Source organism: Alosa alosa, chromosome 5, assembly GCF_017589495.1.
Source record: "Alosa alosa isolate M-15738 ecotype Scorff River chromosome 5, AALO_Geno_1.1, whole genome shotgun sequence".
NCBI lineage: Eukaryota > Metazoa > Chordata > Actinopteri > Clupeiformes > Clupeidae > Alosa > Alosa alosa.
In genome coordinates this window covers 8,182,964-8,204,284 of record NC_063193.1, presented here as the reverse complement: position 1 = coordinate 8,204,284, position 21,321 = coordinate 8,182,964, and the positions used below count along the sequence as shown (strand labels likewise).

The 21,321-nt window shown below is 40.2% G+C and overlaps 1 protein-coding gene across 1 annotated transcript; it reads right to left on the bottom strand.

Moving 5' to 3' along the window:
* Positions 1–3,006: 3,006 nt before the first annotated feature.
* On the bottom strand, positions 3,007–16,561 carry LOC125294087 (NXPE family member 3-like). The gene is made up of 6 exons (XM_048242433.1): positions 16,082–16,561; positions 13,883–14,298; positions 11,105–11,175; positions 8,303–8,506; positions 6,207–6,547; positions 3,007–3,546 (listed from the first exon to the last, which is right to left on the bottom strand). The coding sequence occupies exons 1-6, from the start codon at positions 16,352–16,354 to the stop codon at positions 3,352–3,354; spliced, it is 1,500 nt and encodes a 499-aa protein (XP_048098390.1). The 5' UTR covers positions 16,355–16,561; the 3' UTR covers positions 3,007–3,351.
* Between the last annotated feature and the right edge of the window lie 4,760 nt (positions 16,562–21,321).

The window sequence follows — 21,321 nt, the reverse complement described above, 5'->3', positions numbered from 1 at the left end:
TGAAAAAGTTAAAGGTTGTATCAGCGATTGCGGGAGTAACGTCACTTCTGTTGACGTTGAACCAAAACAGAGAGCTAGCTCGCTACTCCCTCCCCCACCCTCCAATGCAATTTAAATTTTCCTAAACTCGCATCTTGTCAGTGATGGATTGGAACGCTATTTATCTTGGTTTTGAGTGGCTGGTAGCACCAATTGTTTTTGTGTACAGATCTCGGAGCCTAGAGGGGGGATTTCAAGTACATGGTTTAGTGACAAACCTGGGTAAGTTTACTCAGAGTAAGGGGTAATAGAAGAGCTGTGTGGTTTCATTCACCATACAAAACAATGCCATAGGGCTCTTGTTGTAGGAGGTTTACCAATTACTCTGAGTTAAAGGTGCTCTAAGTGATGCTGGGTAACGCCACTTCTGTTGACTTTCAAACAAAACAGAGAGCTAGCTCCCTACTTCCAACCCCTCCCTCCCGTGCAATTGAAACTCTCCTAAACGCGCATCTCATCTGTGATTTGCTGGAACAGTTTGTTATGTTTTTATGGGCTAGGTTTGCCCAGGTTGTTTATGTTGCCATTTTTGGAGCCTGGGCTGTCCACAGAGATTGCGTCTGTTTATGAGAGGGCCTAGTAATGTAATGAAATAGCTAACGTTAATTAAGTGTGCTTGCAAAGCAACACACTTATTGTTCTTCTTAAGTTTTATTATTATTTTTCCCATCTCCCTAATTTTTTGTCAGCTCTAGCGCCTAGGCCCTTTGAGACAGAGACACCATTCCAACTTTAAAATGTCCGGTCAGTACCGGTGTAAGTTGCTTGCGAAGATGACGTCAGGTGAGCGTGTCGTTCGTCCGCCATATTGGATTGAACAGAAAGCAAAACTAAATTTTCACAGGTCACAAATGTGGTCCGAACGCCACGAAACTTGACGTACATTATCCTTGGACCAAGCCTCACAAAAGTTACCAGAAGGATTTTTGATTTTCGAAAACGTTTGCCCGTCACAGCCAAACGGCGGCGAAGCTCCAAAACAGGAAGTCGTCCATATCTCAGGAACACTCACATATTTTTGTATATGAACTGGGGACTCCAATGTGAGGGTGAAAAAGCTAAAGCTAAAAAAAAAAAAAAAAAAAAAAAGAAATATTCCAAAAATTTCCAGCATTTGGCAAACCACCCACAAGTATTTGGTAACTATCACCTTTCACATTTGCACTTCTATCACAATGCCTTCCAAGTATACACAATGTCTCTGTGGCAGTCTTGCCCAATCATGAAATCCTTGCTCAGCCATGGGATAGTATGGACATATGAATTAAAATGGTAAGGAGAACATTAGCTATTTATTGCTGATGTAGTACAGTTATTTTCACATTGACGGTATTCAGATTATTTTTTCATTATTGTTAAATATCATGATGGGAGAGTATTATTAAAATGTTACAAGTATGTAAATGCATGTTTACAGGCATTTAGTTTTTACTGTGTTGTTTTGTTGTAAAGACATGCAAGGCATTCTGGGCCATGTAATGAACAGTGGTCAGCAGCACTACATACGTATTAATATGAATAGGTGTTTCTGTAAACCTAGGGACAATAAACAGCTATCTCTGTTACAAAAACGAGCTGGTAATCGCTCATTGAAGAGGGAACTATGATAAAAAAGATTGTTTTCCTAAAAGCATGGAGTTGACGAAAGAATAAGCAGGAAATGCCACGTTAATCTTAAATAGCCTACTGAACGCTAGGTGGCAACGTTGTATTACATTTCACTAAATGCGTGTGAGCTTCACAAGTAAGGAAGGTGCAAATATTATGTAATTTATCATGGGAAATTATTGGAAATGTTATTTCTTGTTTATTCTAATTGCAAACCACACACATCCATTCGTAATCACACGTACACTTTCAAGACCTTGAAAAGACTCTCATTTTGTTTATTTGATGTTGCCTAGCAACGCAGCCTTCAGAGCAAAGATTCTAGAACAGAGCTTCAGAGAGACACGTTTTGAGTTCGTGGCCAAGTACCTAAAATATCGGTTTCCATGTGTATGTGCTGGATGGTGTGCTTCCTTTATGAAAGTAAGTGTTTTATAGAGTTACAGACATAATGAGTCATGTTGTAGTGGTCAACATAAATGTGCCCCTTCTGTTATTAAAATGCTAAGCAGAGAAGCATGCTAAGCAGAGATTTAGTATCATTAATTTCTTGTGTGGCTAGCTAAAGGGAGGAGATGTATGTTGCTAATTGGGATTTATGTTGTTTAGCGTAATGCCATGGTCATTTGATATGAGATGCTTGTGGCAGTAATAGAACTGGCCTTTGGCCATAGCAACCATCCATTTAGAACGATTGGCCTCCATAGCAACCAAAGATCTGAGCTGTGTTGCATAGTGAGGCAAAGTATAGAAAGGTGATGAAATATACAGAGACAGGTCAAGAAATATAGTGTAATGTAGACAGTAGTATACAGTTGATTTACAGACGGTGGTTTAGAGTAATATGAAGTATTCCTTTATTCTGAGATACATCTGAGATAGGCTACATCAATAGGCTCTCAAAACAACCCCAGGCTCACAAAACAATCCCAAACAGACATAAGGTCTTTATAGAGCAAATCCATATAGATTATTTGTCAAATAAACCAGTAAAACATAATTTGTGGGATGGAATATATAACATTCACACTCATAGCTCATATTTTTACAAATAAATCAGTGAAAAAGTATCCTGACAAACAAGCAGCTTTTTAATGCCTTGGTCATATTTCATAATTTCAATTCCTCTGTAGGTTACCTGATAACCCAGTTTGAGAGGCGCAAGACGCGTGACATTATTTATTTTTGCAGCCAATCACTGCTTTCATTTTATTTTATTGATCTGATCTCAGTCATAGAAGCTAAATTCGAAGGCAGGCCAAAGGTAAAATCCAACGAACCACATTCAACCCGCAAGCCAATAGTTGAATAGCCCTCTCCTAGAGCTTTTGAGATATTGCCACTGCTCCAACACTGAAAGGCACTGTTACAATGCCTGGATCAAGCCAGGTTCAGCATAACGTATGCCACTGTCTGCTCACGTTGGTGACCGGACCAGGGCAAGCACACTTTCGCAGTTCCCGCCGGAAATGCAGTCTAGTTAAATGGCTGTTAGCCTCTTGCTATGTCACTAGCGGTGCTATTAGGACAATAGTAGTTTTAAGTCGACCATAATTTGCGATGTATATACAACAACATTTGATTGGGGGGGGCAATCTGAACATAACCACAGTGGGCAGACACAGAGAGGGCAGTGGCCAGGAGAAACATCCTCCTTATGTGGGGCAGACACAGAGAGGGCAGTGGCCAGGAGAAACATCCTCCTTATGTGGGGCAGATAAAAGAGAGAAGAATGTCAACTTCATTTTTGATGATCACTGGACCAGGATGGATGTCCTCTGTGTTATGGTGACAGGCGGTCATCTGCCACACATCCAGGATATAGACTCCAACGCCATTGAAGGTTTCTCGCAGGACTCGATCAAGCTGCATAGATAGCCAGTCACTGCGATAGAAATCCTGCAAAACACATACACACATGGATGGATATTTGAGCTCACCAACCTATCATGTTACACCTCTCCTTTCTGTGCATTTGAAACAGCATGTTGATTGGCTCAGTGTGTGGTGGTCTAAGCCACCACAGAGCCAGGACCATGTATGAACACAGACAGATAGCTTGAGGACTGAATTTGACAAACAGTGTATCAGATTCTAATCACAAACTGCACATTTAAAGGTACAGTAAGCGATTGTAAGTGTAGAAGTCATTTTGGTCTCATTTTGAAATGTTTAATTGGTCCACAGATGTCACTGTGTTATGTATGTGTGCACAGCCATATATGGGGGAACCTTTGTGCAGGTGTTGTTTGACAGAGGGGGAGCACACATAGTCTTTTGACCGTTTTGCTGTGGCAGGCCATACCTGGCGATACTTTGTTGTAGTTTTGTAACAACAGACAATCTGAGGATGCATGGACATTGTATAGATTATTGGACATTGAACGTGGTGAGAGCAATAAATAACACTAGACAAGTAACGCAAGTGGCTATAAGCGCATCAATTAGGTGCCTATCTAGCAACCCCTCATGGCTTCACATTTAGGCTTAGGGCTGATTTTGCACACCAGCGAATGGCGTAAAACTCGTTTTTAATATTTCGTTTTTTTTTGTCAAAAAATCGCTATGGTACACCACCTAAACCTGGTCAGAAGTCAATGGCGAGTTGTTCATATGCTATTTTAAGAGCGCATGTCAACAGTCATATTGGCAGGTGCACGCACCATCCTTCTATCATTAATGAACGCACACCAGCGCACGTCCATGCAAAGCATTACAAATTGCACAATTACAATGGGAAACATAATTAGAATAAAGATATTACGAAATACTGTACATCTCATGATGAGTAGTTATTCACCATCATTTGCAAATTGGTAATGACGGTTAAAAGTGATTAGGGGAGAGGCAAGAGACATGTATGGAGCACAGCTGAAGACGCATTGTCACGAGATATAAGCAACTCCTCTGCAGGATAAATTTTGTTTTATTCAGTCATTTGAGCAATATTAGGCTTTTTCCAGCCTATGTTTTCGATGGTAACCCATTGTCAGTCAATAGTGAACGTAACTGCATATAACTGTCTTCGTTGACTGACACCTTGGTGAAGTTAGTTTCACTTTGCCAATGAGTTCAAATAATAGACGAGTGCAAATGCGTGAAGGCTATGCTAGGTTTTAGTAAAGCATGGTTTAAGAATGACTATTTTATACGGTCTTGCAAGCAGCCTCCTTCAAATGCGCCGTTGAATGCCAAAATACCGATGCATTTATTTGACATATCGCGCTTTGCACCGTTAAAGGGAATAACAGATGTCATTCTCATTGCTTTAAATGATGTTACGCCCCAAACACACCCATATGACTGATTAAAAAACCTAAGAACACCTTGTTGCGCCATGCGCTCCACGTTTGATAACGAAACCCCTCCCAATGTGAAGTGGACATCCTACTAAATTTGAAGAGACTTTTGACGAGTGACGATGGACTTTAGAATGTCATGATAGGGCCCTTAGCCTCTCCAGAAAGCATTTTTAAGCTGTAAAGCCTTTTGAAGCCATTTCTAATGTGTAACACTTTTAGTCACATTCAGCCAATATCTCTTCATGATACTACGGAAGCGTACTAGGGCCACATGAAGAGAAAATATTTTTGAAAATTCCAAGATAAAAGTCAAAATTTGAGAGAATCAAAGTCAGAATTTTCGAGTAACAAAGTCAGAAATTATTTCTGAGATTAAAGTCAGAAATTCTGACTTTAATCTCAGAAATAATTTCTGACTTTTTTGACTTTTGTTCTCAGAAATTCTGACTTCAATCTCAGAAATTATTTCTGACTTAGTTTCTCGAAAATTTTGACTTTTATCTCAAAAATGTTGACTTTTATCTCGGAATTTTCAAAAATATTTTCTCTTCATGTGGGCCTAATACGCTTCCGTATGATACAGCTCTCTGTTCTTGAATTACTCTGTAAAAAAACATAAGAAAACTAACCAAGTTTTTTGGAGAGCACTGAAAGAATGGGTGAGCTAACACCTCCGGTGTTTTGTTGGGTCTTTGGTTCAAATATAATGTAGACAAAAGCATCTGCTTAAAAACATAAACAAATGGGATCCTGCAAATGTGATCCTGCAAATGTAATCCAGCATCACATCCTACCTTTAAGATAAGGAATGTTAAAGGAACTTTTTGGGAAATAAACTTATTTGCATCTACCCCAGAGTTAGGTAAGTAGACACCCTTCTCTTCTCTGTATGTACAATCACCCAGTCTGACACTGTTCGTCTATAGCTCCCTTTTAGCTATTGGTATGGTGTAACTGGTTTATCCCACTTCTAGCGAAGGGTGAGAAGGGTGTCCCCAAAAGTTGACCTGTTATTTTAAAGCTCATTTTCCAGAACCGTAATGATGTTGAACATTTGATTAATTATGTTCAGTCTCAAGCCTTTAATACCAAATTAATAATGTTTAAATTAAATTTTAAGATTGAGGACCTGAAAACTCAAACACAAACACGGACAGATAAATAAAAGGATCCAAACACACACAGACACACTCATGTGAGTCTAAGCTACTCCCTGCATTCTGCCACACGTAAGAGAAAATGGCTCAGAGAAATCACCTTGTGCCCTGTGTTGGCTGTCTTCATGATGACCTTAGTCTCCGGCGCACGTCTCAACAGTGCCACGACCGCGCGCCGGATCTGGGAAACCCGGTAGGCAAAGTAGGAAAGAGGGAAGGTGGTGAAGTGAGCAAAAACGTTGAAGACAATAACAGTGTGTGGTCCACCAGCCATGTCGTCTATCTCGTTACTAATGTAGTGCAAATCCGCCATAATCTGCCGAGCAACGCTGATGCGGGGGGTGCCATGCGAGCGGTAGTGTAGGTCGATATTGTTCTCCACGTCCACAGCCATATGGGGCCCATTATTCTCAATGGTGTGTTGGTTCATGCGCCTTAGAGCTGTCAGGAAGAAACAAACAGTGTGTTGGATAATCTAATGTTAGTAGTGTGAGTTCTTTGAGACTAAAGGAAAGCGTCTAACAACCATTCTTTAGCTAGATATTTGATATACAACATAATGATATTCACTTCAGCTCCATGATATACATTATTATTTAATAATAATAATTGTAATATTATTTTTTAATAATCTGCTTTCACTTTAATGTCAAAGTGAAAGCAGATTGCTACAAAGTAATGTTAATTAATTAAAAATATATAATGCAAAATAATCAATTGCATAAATATTCTCCCCCTAAAGTGGTTAGAAGAAATGAAATATGAAATCGGAATCGGCTAAAATCAGTATTGGCAGGTCAAACTCTATGTCTCGTTAGCGACTCACTATGGCTATGCTGTATGGCTATGCAAGGTGAACGATTCCCCTATTACAAGTTTGTTTACCATCAAATTGGCTTCAAGGTGAAAATCTTGCATAGTGTACCTTAAACTGAAATACCTGCAATTAGGCCATCTTTGAATTAGATTGCGTTACCACATAATAGTTTTTTTTTTTTACATTTTGATGGTTGTTGCTGACCATCAATATTTCATACTTTCAAGTTTAGGGTCACTAAGAAATTGGAAATATAGTAAAATGAAAAGGTACCGTATTGTATTGCTTTTTTATTTTTGACTAGGTGGCGCTATACATCAAATGAGTGGTAATGGGGGGGCGCTGTGGCACAACAGGCTACAGCGCTCATACCATATACGGGTCCAAGTGCCCACGAGGACCCCGGTTCGAATCCGACCTGTGATCATATCCCGGTCCCACCCCATCTCTCTCTCCCACTTACTTCTTGTCTTACTCTTCACTGTCCTATAGAAATAAAGCCAAAAAATATACTTAAAAAAAAGAGTGGTTATGGGATGGGTTGACATCGCCCCTTGAGACCAACATACTAAAAACTCTGACTAAACCGCAGATTCAAAGTGTCCTTCAAACTTTACTGTTGTCAAATTCTCAAAACTCACACACATTTCACAAGACTCCACACTTATATATCTGTATAATTATTATACTACTTTTAATATATACAGTACATTAATTTACTTATATTACTATTATTGTGTTTTACTTGTTGAAAGAGTCTGTAGCTTTCCATTCATCCCAGATTCATTCAGCTTTTCTGCATCTTTCTGCATTAGTCTGTTTCTGGTCTTGTCTCTGCCTTGATACATTCAGTACACTTTGCAAGTCAGTGTAGTCCTGTCAAAAACCTAATGGTGTCAATGGGCCACTTGACTCAACAGATCAAAGCCCTTTTAAGAATGCAGTGAATGAAGAGCGTATTCACCCCACCTGACCTCAAATTTGCAGGCAAATGGTTTGAGTAGATAGTTCTCCGGCAACATGTTGGGAGTTAGATGGAATGGACAGTTACCATTGAGATGGAATGTTACCACAAAATTGTTAAAATGTATCGGTTCAGACCAACATGTTCGCTATGAACATTCGCCTCTGTTCAAGGCATTTTGAACGCACATATGGGGCACACCTCGGATGGCCCTACAGCAAGGCATACTCAAATGTAGTGACTGCACTCCATAATTTATGATCTGAAATTATTTTTTTGTGTGTTTGTGTTGTGTGTAAGTGTATGTGTATACACATGTATATATTTGTATGCTAATGTCAGGTGTGAGTGTGTGTATCTATACATGAATTAAAACATTTTGGCATGTAAGTATGTGTATATTTATGTATCTTACTAGGCACGGATTCGATAATGAAGTCATACCACTGTCTGCTAGTGGAGTCTCCCATTATGTAGATGTGGTGGTCCTTCAGACACTTAGTTTTGTCCTTTGCATTAAAATGACGGGTGGCACACACAAATGATGTCCAAACATCATCCAAATAGAATCCTGCTGGTATCGGCGTTGGCATCCCTGGTTTACATGCCTCTCTCACTCCTAAAGGTGAGACAGTATGAGGGGGTATGATGAGGAGAGGTGAAATATATCTGGGCCCTTCTGCAGTTCTTACATGACCTTTAGCATCAGTCTAATAACTGCACTTAGTAAGATACTGAGACACTGGTTGTGTGGCTTTTCATATGATGTGTGCATAGTGTGTGGGTATACAGTGCATACGGAAAGTATTCACAGCGCTTCACTTTTTCCACATTTTGTTATGTTTCAGACTCATCTTAAAATAAAATGGATTCTTTATTTTTTCTCATAAATCTTCTACACACAATACTCCAATACCCCACAAAAAAGCTAGTGTTTGGAGTGTTTTGTAAATGTATAAAAAAAGACAGAAATATATTCCATTTACATAAGTATTCACACCTTTTGTTATGACACTTGCCATTGAGGTCTGGGTCATCCTACTTCTATCAATGGTCCTTGAGATGCTTCTACAACTTGATTGGAGTCCACCTGTGCCTAAATGAATTCACTAGACATGGAGAGGCACACTAACCTGGCAATAGCCAGATGAATTTCGCTCCGCCTAGCTCCACTCATCCATCTGGAACCGATCCATTGAAGTGTTGCTTCAGAAGGCTGGGCCTAATCAAAAAATGCTTGCATATGATTGAATAAGCCACTTGTCCGTCATCTATTGATGTGCTACTTCAACCACTCACATCGAAGCCAACCCGTGACGCTAATAACAGACTCACAGTCGCTTCTACGCTATGTCACATCTATGAAACTCCCCCCCCAAGTCCCCTGATTGGCTAAACCATAAAGTTGGTTGGAGAAATCACTCTCAATGGAAGAGGTCCCAGATGGATGTGAGTGAAGCTAGGCGGAGCTAAGCGGAACGACATTCATCTGGCTAGGGTCAGGTTAGAGGCACACATCTCTTTAAATAAGGTCTCACAGTTGATGGTGTATGTCAGAGTGAAAACAAAGCCACGAGGAAAAAAGGACAAAACAAAGGCTGAACTATTGGGCCACAATTCCCAATGGAAGAAACCAGGCACTGAGCTGCATGCTTCTCTCATCTTCTCAAAGGAACTCAATATCTCATTAGTGACCATTGGGTCCTTGATTACCTGTCTGACCAAGGCCCTTCGTCCCGGATTACTCAGTTAGGCTAAGCGGCCAGATTTAAGACTGTTGGTTGTTCCAAACTTTTCCATTTGAGAATGATGGAGGCTACTGTGCTCTTAGGCACTTCAAATGCTGCAGAAATGTTGTGTCTTCACACAACCCTGTCTCGCAGGTCTACGGACAATTCTCTCGACCTTGTGGCTTGGTTATCACTCTGACATCATCAACTGTGAGACCTTATATAAAGAGATCTGTGCCTCTCCTAATAATGTCCAGTGAATTCATTTAGGCACAGGTGGACTCCAATCAAGTTGTAGAAGCATCTCAAGGACCATTGATAGAAGTAGGATGCACCAGAGCTCAATGGCAAGTGTCATCACAGGTAAAGAAAATGAATTGTATTGTTACTCTTGCAACACTGTGTTTTTCTTTTATTGTTTTTAATTAATTTGGGAATGTTGCCTTAGGCTATGTGTTTTAAGCCTGCTACTGATTGACTGAAGAGTAAGAGGATGAAGGCTGAGAGTTGTGTTCATACCTAATTATTTATTCCTAATTGTCATTGTGTGTGTGTGTGTGTGTGTGTATGTGCCTATGGGTGTGTTCGAAACGGGAGACAGCTGCCTACTAGAGAGCTGTCTCACTAGACATGACTTTGGATTAAATGCATCTTTTAAAAATGAGCGTAGCACTCTAGAATCTTTGGTTAACACTACGGTATGACGTTAGCAAAGGCCTGACGTTAAACTAAATTAGCTTACGTAAGCTAGCAGGCTAACGGTATAAATTAGTGTTACGGCCGGCAGATATATCAGACCAGACACTATTAATGGTTACAACATTGGCATAATCAGATAGTAAATTGTTTATTTCTCATCTCTAATCTACAAATCTAAGCAAAATAAGGTCACACAAATGACATTTTAAACAGATTCAGCAGCCATTATCGATGTCATCCGCCATGTTTGTTTACCTTTCACAGCTGTTTCAGACGTTGCCACAAGGGATTATGGGTAGGAGGGAGCATGAAGTGTGCATCGATGCTGCCTCCAAAAATGACCGTTATTTGGGAATTCTAAGATATCTTAAAAGGCAGCAGAATTTGTTTTTTCGGTTTCGAACCGCACTTGCTGCCTTGCTCCCCAGTTAGATATCTTAAAAGGCAGCAACTTTACCCGTTTCGAACACACCCTATGTGTCTTAAATGTGCTGCACGTTGACCAAACTCTGGGATAATAAAGTATACTTTGACATAACAAAAGGTGTGAATACTTATGTAAATGGAATAATTCAGTCTTTTTATATATACATTTACAAAACACTAGCTTTTTGTGGGGTGTTAGAGTATTGGGTGTACTGATGAGAAAAATAAATAATTGAATCCATAACAAACATAACAAAATGTGGAAAAAGTGAAGGGCTGTGAATACTTTCCGTATGCACTGTACAGTATGTGTCTTATGTTGGCATGGCATTCACAGATCCAAAGAAAAAGGAAAAATATACCAAGAGTGGAGTTAGAGGCAAGGACTGTAATCATTCGTGAATCACCATTGATCCAACGATTCACATGTTGCCTGAGGAAACCAAAAGAATATGGCATCAGAGAAATGTTGTTCCTAATTATGCATAATCACTGATAATGCATATTTTTTACTCTATTCCAATTGTCTTCAACAACAGTACACATGGAATGAATACTGTATATAGGAACTGACTTCAAACAGAACACAACTTTAACAAGATACAGTTTTAAACAAAATTCAATAAACAATAGAAGTAAAGCATGCATAAAAAGTTGCGTAAATGTTACTGTTGACGGCGAAAATTCGATCCTTTCATTTTGACCATCAAAGCGTACAGATTCTAAAAATGGGATTAGAAAAATGGGATTTCTCTTTCAGTCGACTTCACGTAACATTAACTAATGGGAAGCCATGGCCGCATGACGTCATCAATCTGAATTTATCTCCAGTTACCCATCTGATGCTGGGCTTACATTTCAGGTTTTTCTCTTATGGTTTTATAATCAGGCACACACATAAAGATAATCTCAATGCACATTTCTGGCAACTTGACATGGCCCATTTGAGGTGGCTGAACGAGTGTGATGATAGAGTCCGGCAACCATTTAAATGAAGTTCCAGAATTTATTACTTACCCAGAGTTGGCAAGATTATTAAAGGGCCTTAGAAATGCTAATTTTATCACCACTTTAGAGCTTGCGAAAGGATATTGGCAAGTGCCATTGGCGAAGACGTTGAAGGAGAAGACTGGTTTCACCACATTTGAGGGGACTTTGGCACTACAAAATGATGCCCTTCGATTTGTGCAGAGCACCTGCAGCCTTTCAGCGCCTTATTGACCAGGTATGAAAGCCTAAAGCTTACGCTTCTGCATACATAGATGATGTGGTGATTCAGGGCCAGGATTGGGAGAGCCACTTGCTGAGGGTACTAGAATCTCTCAGACAGGCAGGCCTGATGGCTAACCCAAAGAAGTGTAAACCTGCTTTTGGAAAGCTTAGAATCTCAGCTTTTCAATGATGTATGATGGCTATCTGACAAGAGTAGCTGTTTTGAGTTATCACACATAGGGCCAGATGTACGTACATTTGCGAACGTAGCGTTATCAGCGTCATGGACACACCGCAGATTGCGAACGCTGTCAGACCCAAGTTTCCGTCGTATTTATCAATCGTTCTATCCTTAGTGTAAACTGCACCTTTCTCTGCCTTTCTCCGCCCATAAACGCAATTTACGAACGTCCACAACTGAATGGCAGCGCCTACATACAAGCGCAGTTGAATGAAGTTAACTGATGACAACATTAAAAAGAATCAAACGTTTAGCAATCATGAAATAATACCATACATGATAAGATGTAAACAAGCAGGGAGATAATGAAGATCAGTAGTTCTACTCAAACTACTTGTGCACGTAGGCTATGGAAGATTGGTCAAATCTAGCAAGTAGGAAAGTTTAAGTGAATGACGTGAAAGTGAAAGTAAGACATTCGAAAGGCCAATGAGGTTGCTTTTGGTAGTACAAATACTTTCACCACCAAAACTGGTGCTCTAAATAGCGATGCTGTTGTCTTTGAAAGGTTCTCTTATTGACACATTGAACTGCAATTTGGATTAACACCTGCTTTTACAAGGCAGAAGTATTTAGGCGCAGAATAGACGTGCACTTTCAGGAGCAGTCTTTGTACATACGCAGAATACATAATTAGGCGCTTTTTACTCTTCCCCTCCCATCTTTTTACGCTAAACTCCAACTTTCCCCTGGATCCTCCCATGAATGCATATGCATGACATGACAAACACAATCTGCCACTTTCAGCTCCCGCGACAGGCAGTTTGCGCTTTTATATAATTGCGGCCTGTTTGTACATACCTTGCAATGATTTTACACGCACATTGCGAAACAAATACGCCTGAAGTGGGCGCAAAAGCGTTAGTACATCTGGCCCATAATGTAAACTAAGGTTGAAAAAAGAATGCGTATAAATCAAGCAGAACACTGAATTAGCTGAAAATCTATATTGGACATATTGGAATATTTTATTTTGTTATGTTTGGTATCATTTTAAAGGGGAGACTGAGCTTTCATTTAAATCCTTTTGTGAACATTTTTGATAAGTACAGCCAACCCTGCCGACAGCCGACGTGGGATAAAGATGATCTTATGGAACCAATAGAGTATCTTGTAAATTACCCCACTAATAATGCCCTGAATGGTACGAAAACTTCTACAGTAGTACAAATATGTTCTGTACTCATAAAACGAGGCATTGAAAAGTTTGTAAGTACACCAGGAGTTTATTTAAATAACACTTGCCTGATGTCTTCTACTCTGCTGCTATCTACCGCTTGCCTGATTGATCAACGTTACTTCTGTGATTTGGGAAAAGCCCATAAAAGTCCTGACAGGATGCGATGCATAAGGATGTAGATCCAGGAATGCATTAAAATTTGTTTGTAGTACCAGTTTGCAACAATTATTAGTTAACACTAAGTTGTAAACACTTCAGAAAAAATATTAAAAACTAGATATACCAAAAAAATTAACTTAATTCTCTACTATGTAGCATAACTTCATTTGTGGCCATGTAATCTCTGCTTCAATGGGAATGAGGGCTTCCCTTAATTAACTCTCTGATAATTATGATGGTGATGCGGAGCAAAGCATAGTTGAGCAAAGCCCCCCCCCCCCCACTACATATTCAATTTCAATAAAGCTACCCCTTTTTAAAAATAAATACCAAATTTCTTTTACTCACTTGTCCATGATTTCTTTCTCAAGGTCTGTCATGTGATTCTTGTAAACACTGTGAGTGTAGTACACCAGGGTATTGCAGGGGAGAGTTGGAGGTTTACGGCAGTGCCACATCAGCCCTGTACGGACATCTGGGTACTCACAGCAGCAGCTCCCCTTGCCAGATATTGCCACCCCATCCCATTTTACATTACAGTCCACCTTCTCCTCCACTTTAGCACCCTGTTTGTTCTTGCCCACAAAAAAGCCGTAGAAGTTGACACGGTCAGGGTCCATGTCCCGGTGTTGCTTGAGGATTTGAACACCCTCACTGGAGTGAATCAGGCGGATCGCCACAAACGCCTCACCCGCCCATGGCAGGGTAAACCGGGCCGTGTAGGTGCCATTGTGATGGTCTAGTACCTCTCCAAACACACCAGCCTACCATCCAAAAGAAAGAGGAAACATTTTGCAAATAGTCAGTGAACAGCCCTTTTAATTTATTTATAGAAATATGTTCTCCTCTGGGTATATAGGCCACATGCACCATGGATATTGTCAATTGAATTAAAGGCAGGGATTAATTTGTGCCAAAAGGATGACAAACTGCTCTGCATCCTCCCAGATTAGGAGCTAACTTTTGAATCCAGCACCTCCCTTGTCACACTGAATGTCAGTTGGCTCACAAACAAGAGATTACAAAATCTAGGAAATTAACTAGTAACTAGAAATAAACACTGAATCTTAATCATCCTACTGTTAGGTGTCCAGTGATAATGGTGCGTGAGTCATGAACTGATCAATAATTTAAAATAGGCTAGTTAGTAGAACATTCCATTCCATCCAACTGTCACCTTCAACTGTGACTTGTGTTGACTAGCAAAATACTGAGGCATTGAGAACTGTTTAGACACAACAAAATTACCCCAGTCGCACCCACTCGAGTGTCCCTTGACTTTCTTTCTCTATCAAGACTGGAGCAGTACCCTCTCCGTGCTTAGGGATGTTCAGATAATTAAAGGACCACAGGCAAACAAGGCATCAGTAGTGGTCTCCCTCTCTATATTCAGTTTGTATAAAGATTCTTCACATCACATACATTTTTTGGTTTCTGATAGTAATTATCCATGTATCTTGCACATTGTGTTTTAAGGTATGACTAAATCAGCTGGCTGTTCAGATTGATCAGAGCTTTTCTTTTGCTCTGATGTACTCTGTGTTAGGGCTTTATACATTCTATGATCATAGGCTGAGTTTATGATTGTTAGATACCTATTGTGCCATCTCAGGATGTTTTTATTCTTGAAAATAACTAATAGGAACTACAGTATTACGTCTGACGTGACAGGGCATGATGGTCAGCCATTTTAATGGCTATTTATCTGCTTGTGAACATGCTAGAATCAAAACTGTTAGGCACCTCTAATATTTTTTAGTTAGCTGGTGAATAGCCACTGCACAATTTGAAGTCAGTGTTGATGCTTACAGTGTTGGGTTCCTGCAAGCAATGTCCAGACAATAAGAAATAATTTAGAGGAGGAATTGAAGACAAACAGGGAGCAATTTTAAGTTTAGAGGCGTGAGGATTTGATGTTGTAGACAGAGGTGTTTGGTTCTTGTTGGACAATATGTGAAACGTCTCCTTTGTATGTCGCCGCTGTTGCTCCTTTTGATCAACTGTTTCTTGTGTTTTCTCTCTTTACGCCTTGAATCATTTACACTCACGTGATTCTGTCTCCATGACTACTCTAGAAGGCGGAAAAATTGGGGGGTCATCTCGACCCCCCTTTCTGTTTCAAAAATGACAGGCGTGCCGCAATAAAGGCACATATAATTGAAGCCACATTGATCTCTGTTTCTTAAGGTCACCGGGTGCTGTCGGTACAAAAAAAAACTAACCTAGCTTGAGCTGCTGCAGCTAACAGCTAAAGCAGCCAGGCAGCTACAGCGCTACACTCTGAACATGACCATGGGGGCTCATGACCATGGCCCCAGAGTGTAGCACCGTAGCTGCCTGGAAGCTCTAACTGTTGGCTGCAGCAACTCGAGCTAGGTAAAACCGATTGTTTTAGTTTTTTTCATACCGACAGTACTTGGTGACCTCAAGAAACAGATCTATGTGAAAAATCCTTTATGTAGATTTCTCCTTTAACAGAACTGTAGAGATAAAAAAATAATTAATTAAAACTGAACAGCATATATGAAATAAATAGAATAAAATTACATTTAATTTGTTAGAATAAGCCTTTGCTTGGAAGAAATCCCCTCCATAGCTTTTTGGCCTACCAGTACAGTCCTTGGCAACAATGGTTGCGTGGAGCTCCTCTCCCACATAGTAACTGGCCTTAAAGTCATTAATGATGAAAGTGGAGTGGTCCGGACTGGTGCACATAGTTACACTGGTAATCTGTCGGTCAGGTTCACCCCAGTAAACCGCCCTCTGTATCCGGTCCCACTCCTCCTTACTAAAGCCCAGATCCTCTTGGATTTTGAGCATTTGTGTTTGGCTAATGTTGGATCTGTTCCCGTGCTGCTGCAGGATAGGCCATCGAAGCTCACCAACTTTATCTCCAAAAAATGAATGTCCACCTGAACTTGAAGAACACCTGAACAAAGGTAAACAAACAAACAAACAAACAAACAACTAGAATTACCGCATTGTGGTGGTATGCCTCTGTGCAGCCGTGATTTTTTGGTTGACATACATTTATAATTCATGACATTGTCAAAACTAGGATAGCATTTCTACACATATTTAGCTTTTTGTTTCACAGTAATATCACATATTGCTTAAGGGGAGGCATTTTCCCCCACTCTACCCTGTTATAAGTGAAATATTCTTGTTCTATTGGCAGTTTTGCAAGTGAAATCTTATTGTTTTGTGGAAATACTATATAAAGGGATATTCCACCATTTGGGGAATTACAATTGTTTTTTTTTTATTTATTGTTTTTTTTCTTTGCAAACATCATTGACATTACAGAAAATGCAACACTACGACATGCACATGAATACTACATACGACAAACAGATGTACATTACATAAACACATACTGTAACTTAACAAGACATCACATTGACTTGGCTTCCACAAAAACAACATAACATTAATAACAGAAAGGCTAAGGATGATTTGCGTCCAGGATGATTACAGATATGATTATCAGGGATGAAATTGATGACCGGAATGAAAAGAAGGGGGGATGGGGGGGGTGCGGATGGTAGCTCTGAGAGTGTGAATGAGGTGGTGTTGGGATGGGGGTGGGGATGGGGGGTGAGGGGTAGTGAGTATGTGAGGATGTATGTGTGTGTGTGTGTGTGCCTATGTATAAGGCTGGCTTGCTGTTGGGCCAGGAGGAGAGAAGCTGGAACATAGAGAGGGAGGGTTTCAGAGGAGAGGAGTTGTAATTATTCTATTAATGATAAGTATAATGATAGGAATAACTGATTGCCTGGTTGATTGCCTGTTTTACAATTGGTTTTTACCTTTCTCAAGTTCATCCAGCCGTTCTCTTTGTCTGGCGACACCACTTTTAGCTCCAGCCTAGCATAGATCATCGAATCAGACGGATTAGACCATTAGCATCTCGCCTGCTAGCATCACGTTTAATAGTGATTTCCGGTAATTTTCCTATTTAAAACTTGTCTCTTCTCAAGTTAGAAAGTGTAATAAGACTAATGGAAAATGAAACGTGGCGATTTTCTAGGCTGATTTAACATGGAACTATACTCTCATTCATGTGTAATAATCCAGTCACTAACCAATTCGTCTGCTGCAGCTGAACCTTGTTGCTGGAAGCTAGTCTACAGGGACTATTTTCAGATGCTGCATTATATCATTATCTTGCTGAGCCCATGGTGTTCCTTGATTGTTAGGCTGAAATGAGAGTATAGTTCCATGTCAAATCTGCCTAGAAAATCGCCACTTTTAATTTTCCGTTGGTCTTATTACACTTTCTAACTTGAGAGGAGACAAGTTTTAAATAGGAAAATTACCGGAAATCTTAGTCACTTTTAAACGTGATGCTAGCAGGCGAGATGCTAATGGTCTAATCCAATTCAATGATCTATGCTAGGCTGGAGCTAAAAGTGGTATCGCCAGACTCAGAGAACGGCTGGATGAACTGGAGAAAGGTAAAAATGTTTAACTCAAGGGGAGGTGGAAAATGAGTGTAATTCCCCAAATAGTGGAATATCCCTTTAAAAATATAACTGCAAACAGCAATGAGGGGGCCAAGCAATTAGGCTGGAGTTGCCATGGCAACTCAATGCTGTTACATCAGACATATGGCCGTAAGCTGTCGGAGTTTCATGTTTAGCAACCAAAGATTGGCTGAGATATTAACACTTTCTGTTTGGCGGCATCGCAGCGGATTTCAATTGGTTGTGTTGGGCAAACGCTTGTGAATATGGCTTCAAAATCAAGACATATCTAAGGCTCAGTCTGAACAGTATTAAAAGACACTACTAGTAAGTTTTAATTCCAAACATGTCAACACATCATTTTTGCTAATTGCAGCGACCCCTAGAGGTCAAAGGTCACCAAATTTCTTGAGTGTTCTCCTAATGGGGTCATGAGTCCATGTTTCAAGATTATGATACATGTAAGGGTTGCTGAGATATAAGCTCACTTCCTGTTTGGCGCCTTCGCCACCAATCTTGATTGGCTGTTACGGGTGAACGGTTTAAGATATGGCTACAAAAAGCTTGGCTTTTGTCAGTTTTGGCCTGAATATCATCTGTGTCGAGTTTTGTAAAGAGCAGACAAAATTTGTAACCTGTGAAAAATGTTTAGTGCTTTTGATGGAATCCAATATGGCGGCCGGATTGATTACGTTGACTTCACAAGTTGGCATGTTTCAGACTTTAGATCTCCCACAGTATTAACAGACATCCCTAAGTTTTAATTCCAAACATATCAACAGGTACAAGCCAAAATGCATTTATGCTAATTGCAGCGCCCCCTAGAGGTCAAATGTCACCACATTTTTGAGCGTCTCCCTGATGGGGTCTTGAGTCCATGTACTAAGTTTGGTTTTGATACATGAAAGGGTTGCTGAGTTATGAGCTCACTTCCTGTTTGGCGGCTTCACCGTAGATTTTGATTCGCTGTTATGGGCAAACACTTGACAGATCGGTAATTTGTTGAATTGTGATTTGTGTGACATTATTTTGCTTAGATTTGACACGAGAAATAAACATTTTACTATCTGATATTACTACCATTGTTGTAACCATTGATAGCGTCTGGTTTGATATACACTATATTGCCAAAAGTATTGGGTCACCTCACCTGCATTGACTCGCATATGAACTTAAGTGACATCCCATTCTCAAACCAGGTTTAATACGACGTCGGTCCACCCTTTGCAGCTATAGCAGCTTCAACTCTTCTGGGAAGGCTTTCCACAAGGTTTAGGAGTATGTTTATGGGAATTTTTGACCATTCTTCTAGAAGCATATTTGTGAGGTCACAAACTGATGTTGGACGAGGAGGCCTGGCTCTCAGTTTACACTCTAATTCATCCTAAAGGTGTTATATAGCACACAAAAAAAATGTGATGTATGAAACTGTGCGTACGCAGCATTCCAAACAGCTTTTCTTTGTACATCTCAATTAACCTGAAATTAAGCACACGTTTACAAGCATTACACTTGTCCTCCCTCCCTCACGTCAGCGAAGACAAAATGGCATATCCCACAATATTAATAACAATGAAAACTCATTTGTGGATCCATCCGTCAGGGGCGTCAGACTGGGGGGAAAAGTGGGACTGATTACTAGGGCCCCAAGGGGGAAGAAGGCCCTTGAAAAGTCTGGAATATATATATATATTTAATTTAATGTCCAAATTAAATGCCAAAATGAATGTAAGACAAAATGTAAAGTTAATTTGTAAAGTGTATTGCTGAATAATATGGTTGATTGACTGAATTTTGTACATAAAAAATATCGAAGACTTTCTAAGGTCACACTCACCCCTTGCTAAAGAGCAAAATGGTTTAGTCTGCCTGCAGGACAATAGGTAGGCTATGCAGTTTTTGTTGTTGAAAAATGTAAAGGTGACACCTGATAAACTCATGCACCTCAGCATGAGGGTAGAATTTTGTACGTGACTGCATGCACAGACTACATGACAGTATGCGCAAATGAAAGTAGTCATAGAACCACAACCTTCCTATTTGTGTGTGTGTGTAAGGATCCTAATTACCAGACTGCTGATAATCCTTTCAATCATATGTGGACTCTTGATCAGCCTATTGTGAGCCTATTGTGGGCCTACTGTAACATGCTTGGCACATGTCCAGGAACAGTTAACTATAGGGACAGGAAATGTAATCAAATGTATACCTTGTCATGTCTTGATTGATTCATTCTCACTACAACAATGGTCTCAAGTCTCATCAACAGTACTCCTCATGTGATCCCAAATCAGCTGACCTCCTAGCCTGGGTGTTCCCATGCTGCCTTGCGCGTGATTTGATTCACGCTGCTAAGGCAGCCTGGAGACCATGGAGCAAATTTTCGCCTGAGATAGGCGACCAATCACAGAACAAGGGGGAAAGCAAGACGATGATGAGCTATGCACAGACGCATTTGATAGACATCCGTGGCACCCAATAAACGGATCTGGGCATTTTTTTCAAATACGAGAAAATGAATGTTTGGTTCCCAGACCACGTCTCATTGAGAAGTGGTGGCGCTAGCCAGGCTACTGACCTCCTATCATGTGATCCATATCAATGTAACCAATCACAAACTGGGTAACCTATTTAAGGGAAGTTCACAGATTACTCGGGGAGCCATTCTATAGCCAGAATCTCCCGCACCACTTTGGTGTGTAGCCATCATCCTCTGAGCTGGGTATGTTCATTCTCTGATTTTTTCGTATGATATCCTAAGTATTCCTTTAACCTGTTTTCTTAACTTTCACATTATTCATTTAGATGTACTTCTAAAATGTTTTGGATGAGTAACTTCTACCTGACAAATAAATTGTTATGCTCTGATCCGCATTGCCTACTATGTACTTATTGACCGGGAGAGCAGTCTAGGTAACGGTAGTGATGGCAGTCTGACACTGAAGCTTCGATATGTGCTTCAAACCAGTAACTACAATTCCATTTGAACCACTGCTCCGAAGGTTGCTTTGCTACGGAAAAATCATGTGACATATGACGTCCGAAGCAGAAACTGCTTCATTCTCTGAATGAATCACCTGAGTGGTTCGCAGCACCACCGCCTCGTGAACCAATCGTGCTGCCACTGCAACTGGCACGGCCTCGTTTCTAGTCTGAATTGTATCGCGCTCAAAGCATAAACACTTTGGGCTAATGCACAACATTGTGTTTGGTTCATAGCCTCTACTGTGACAAGCATAGTTTGTTCGTATTTCGTTTGTTCGTATTTTTATTACAATGTAAGAGAGACGTGGGAAAACTTTATTCTGATGGCTCCTGATC

Bases quoted from the DNA above. Each gene is read 5' to 3' on its own strand.
- LOC125294087 (XM_048242433.1), bottom strand. From the start codon at position 16,354: ATGCTCAAAATCCAAGAGGATCTGGGCTTTAGTAAGGAGGAGTGGGAC. The intron at 14,299-16,081 runs GTAATTTTATTC...TTTGGATGGTAG, and splicing joins CTTATTCTAACAAATTAAAT to GCTGGTGTGTTTGGAGAGGT. The intron at 11,176-13,882 runs GTGAGTAAAAGA...TGGTTTCCTCAG, and splicing joins GAGAAAGAAATCATGGACAA to GCAACATGTGAATCGTTGGA.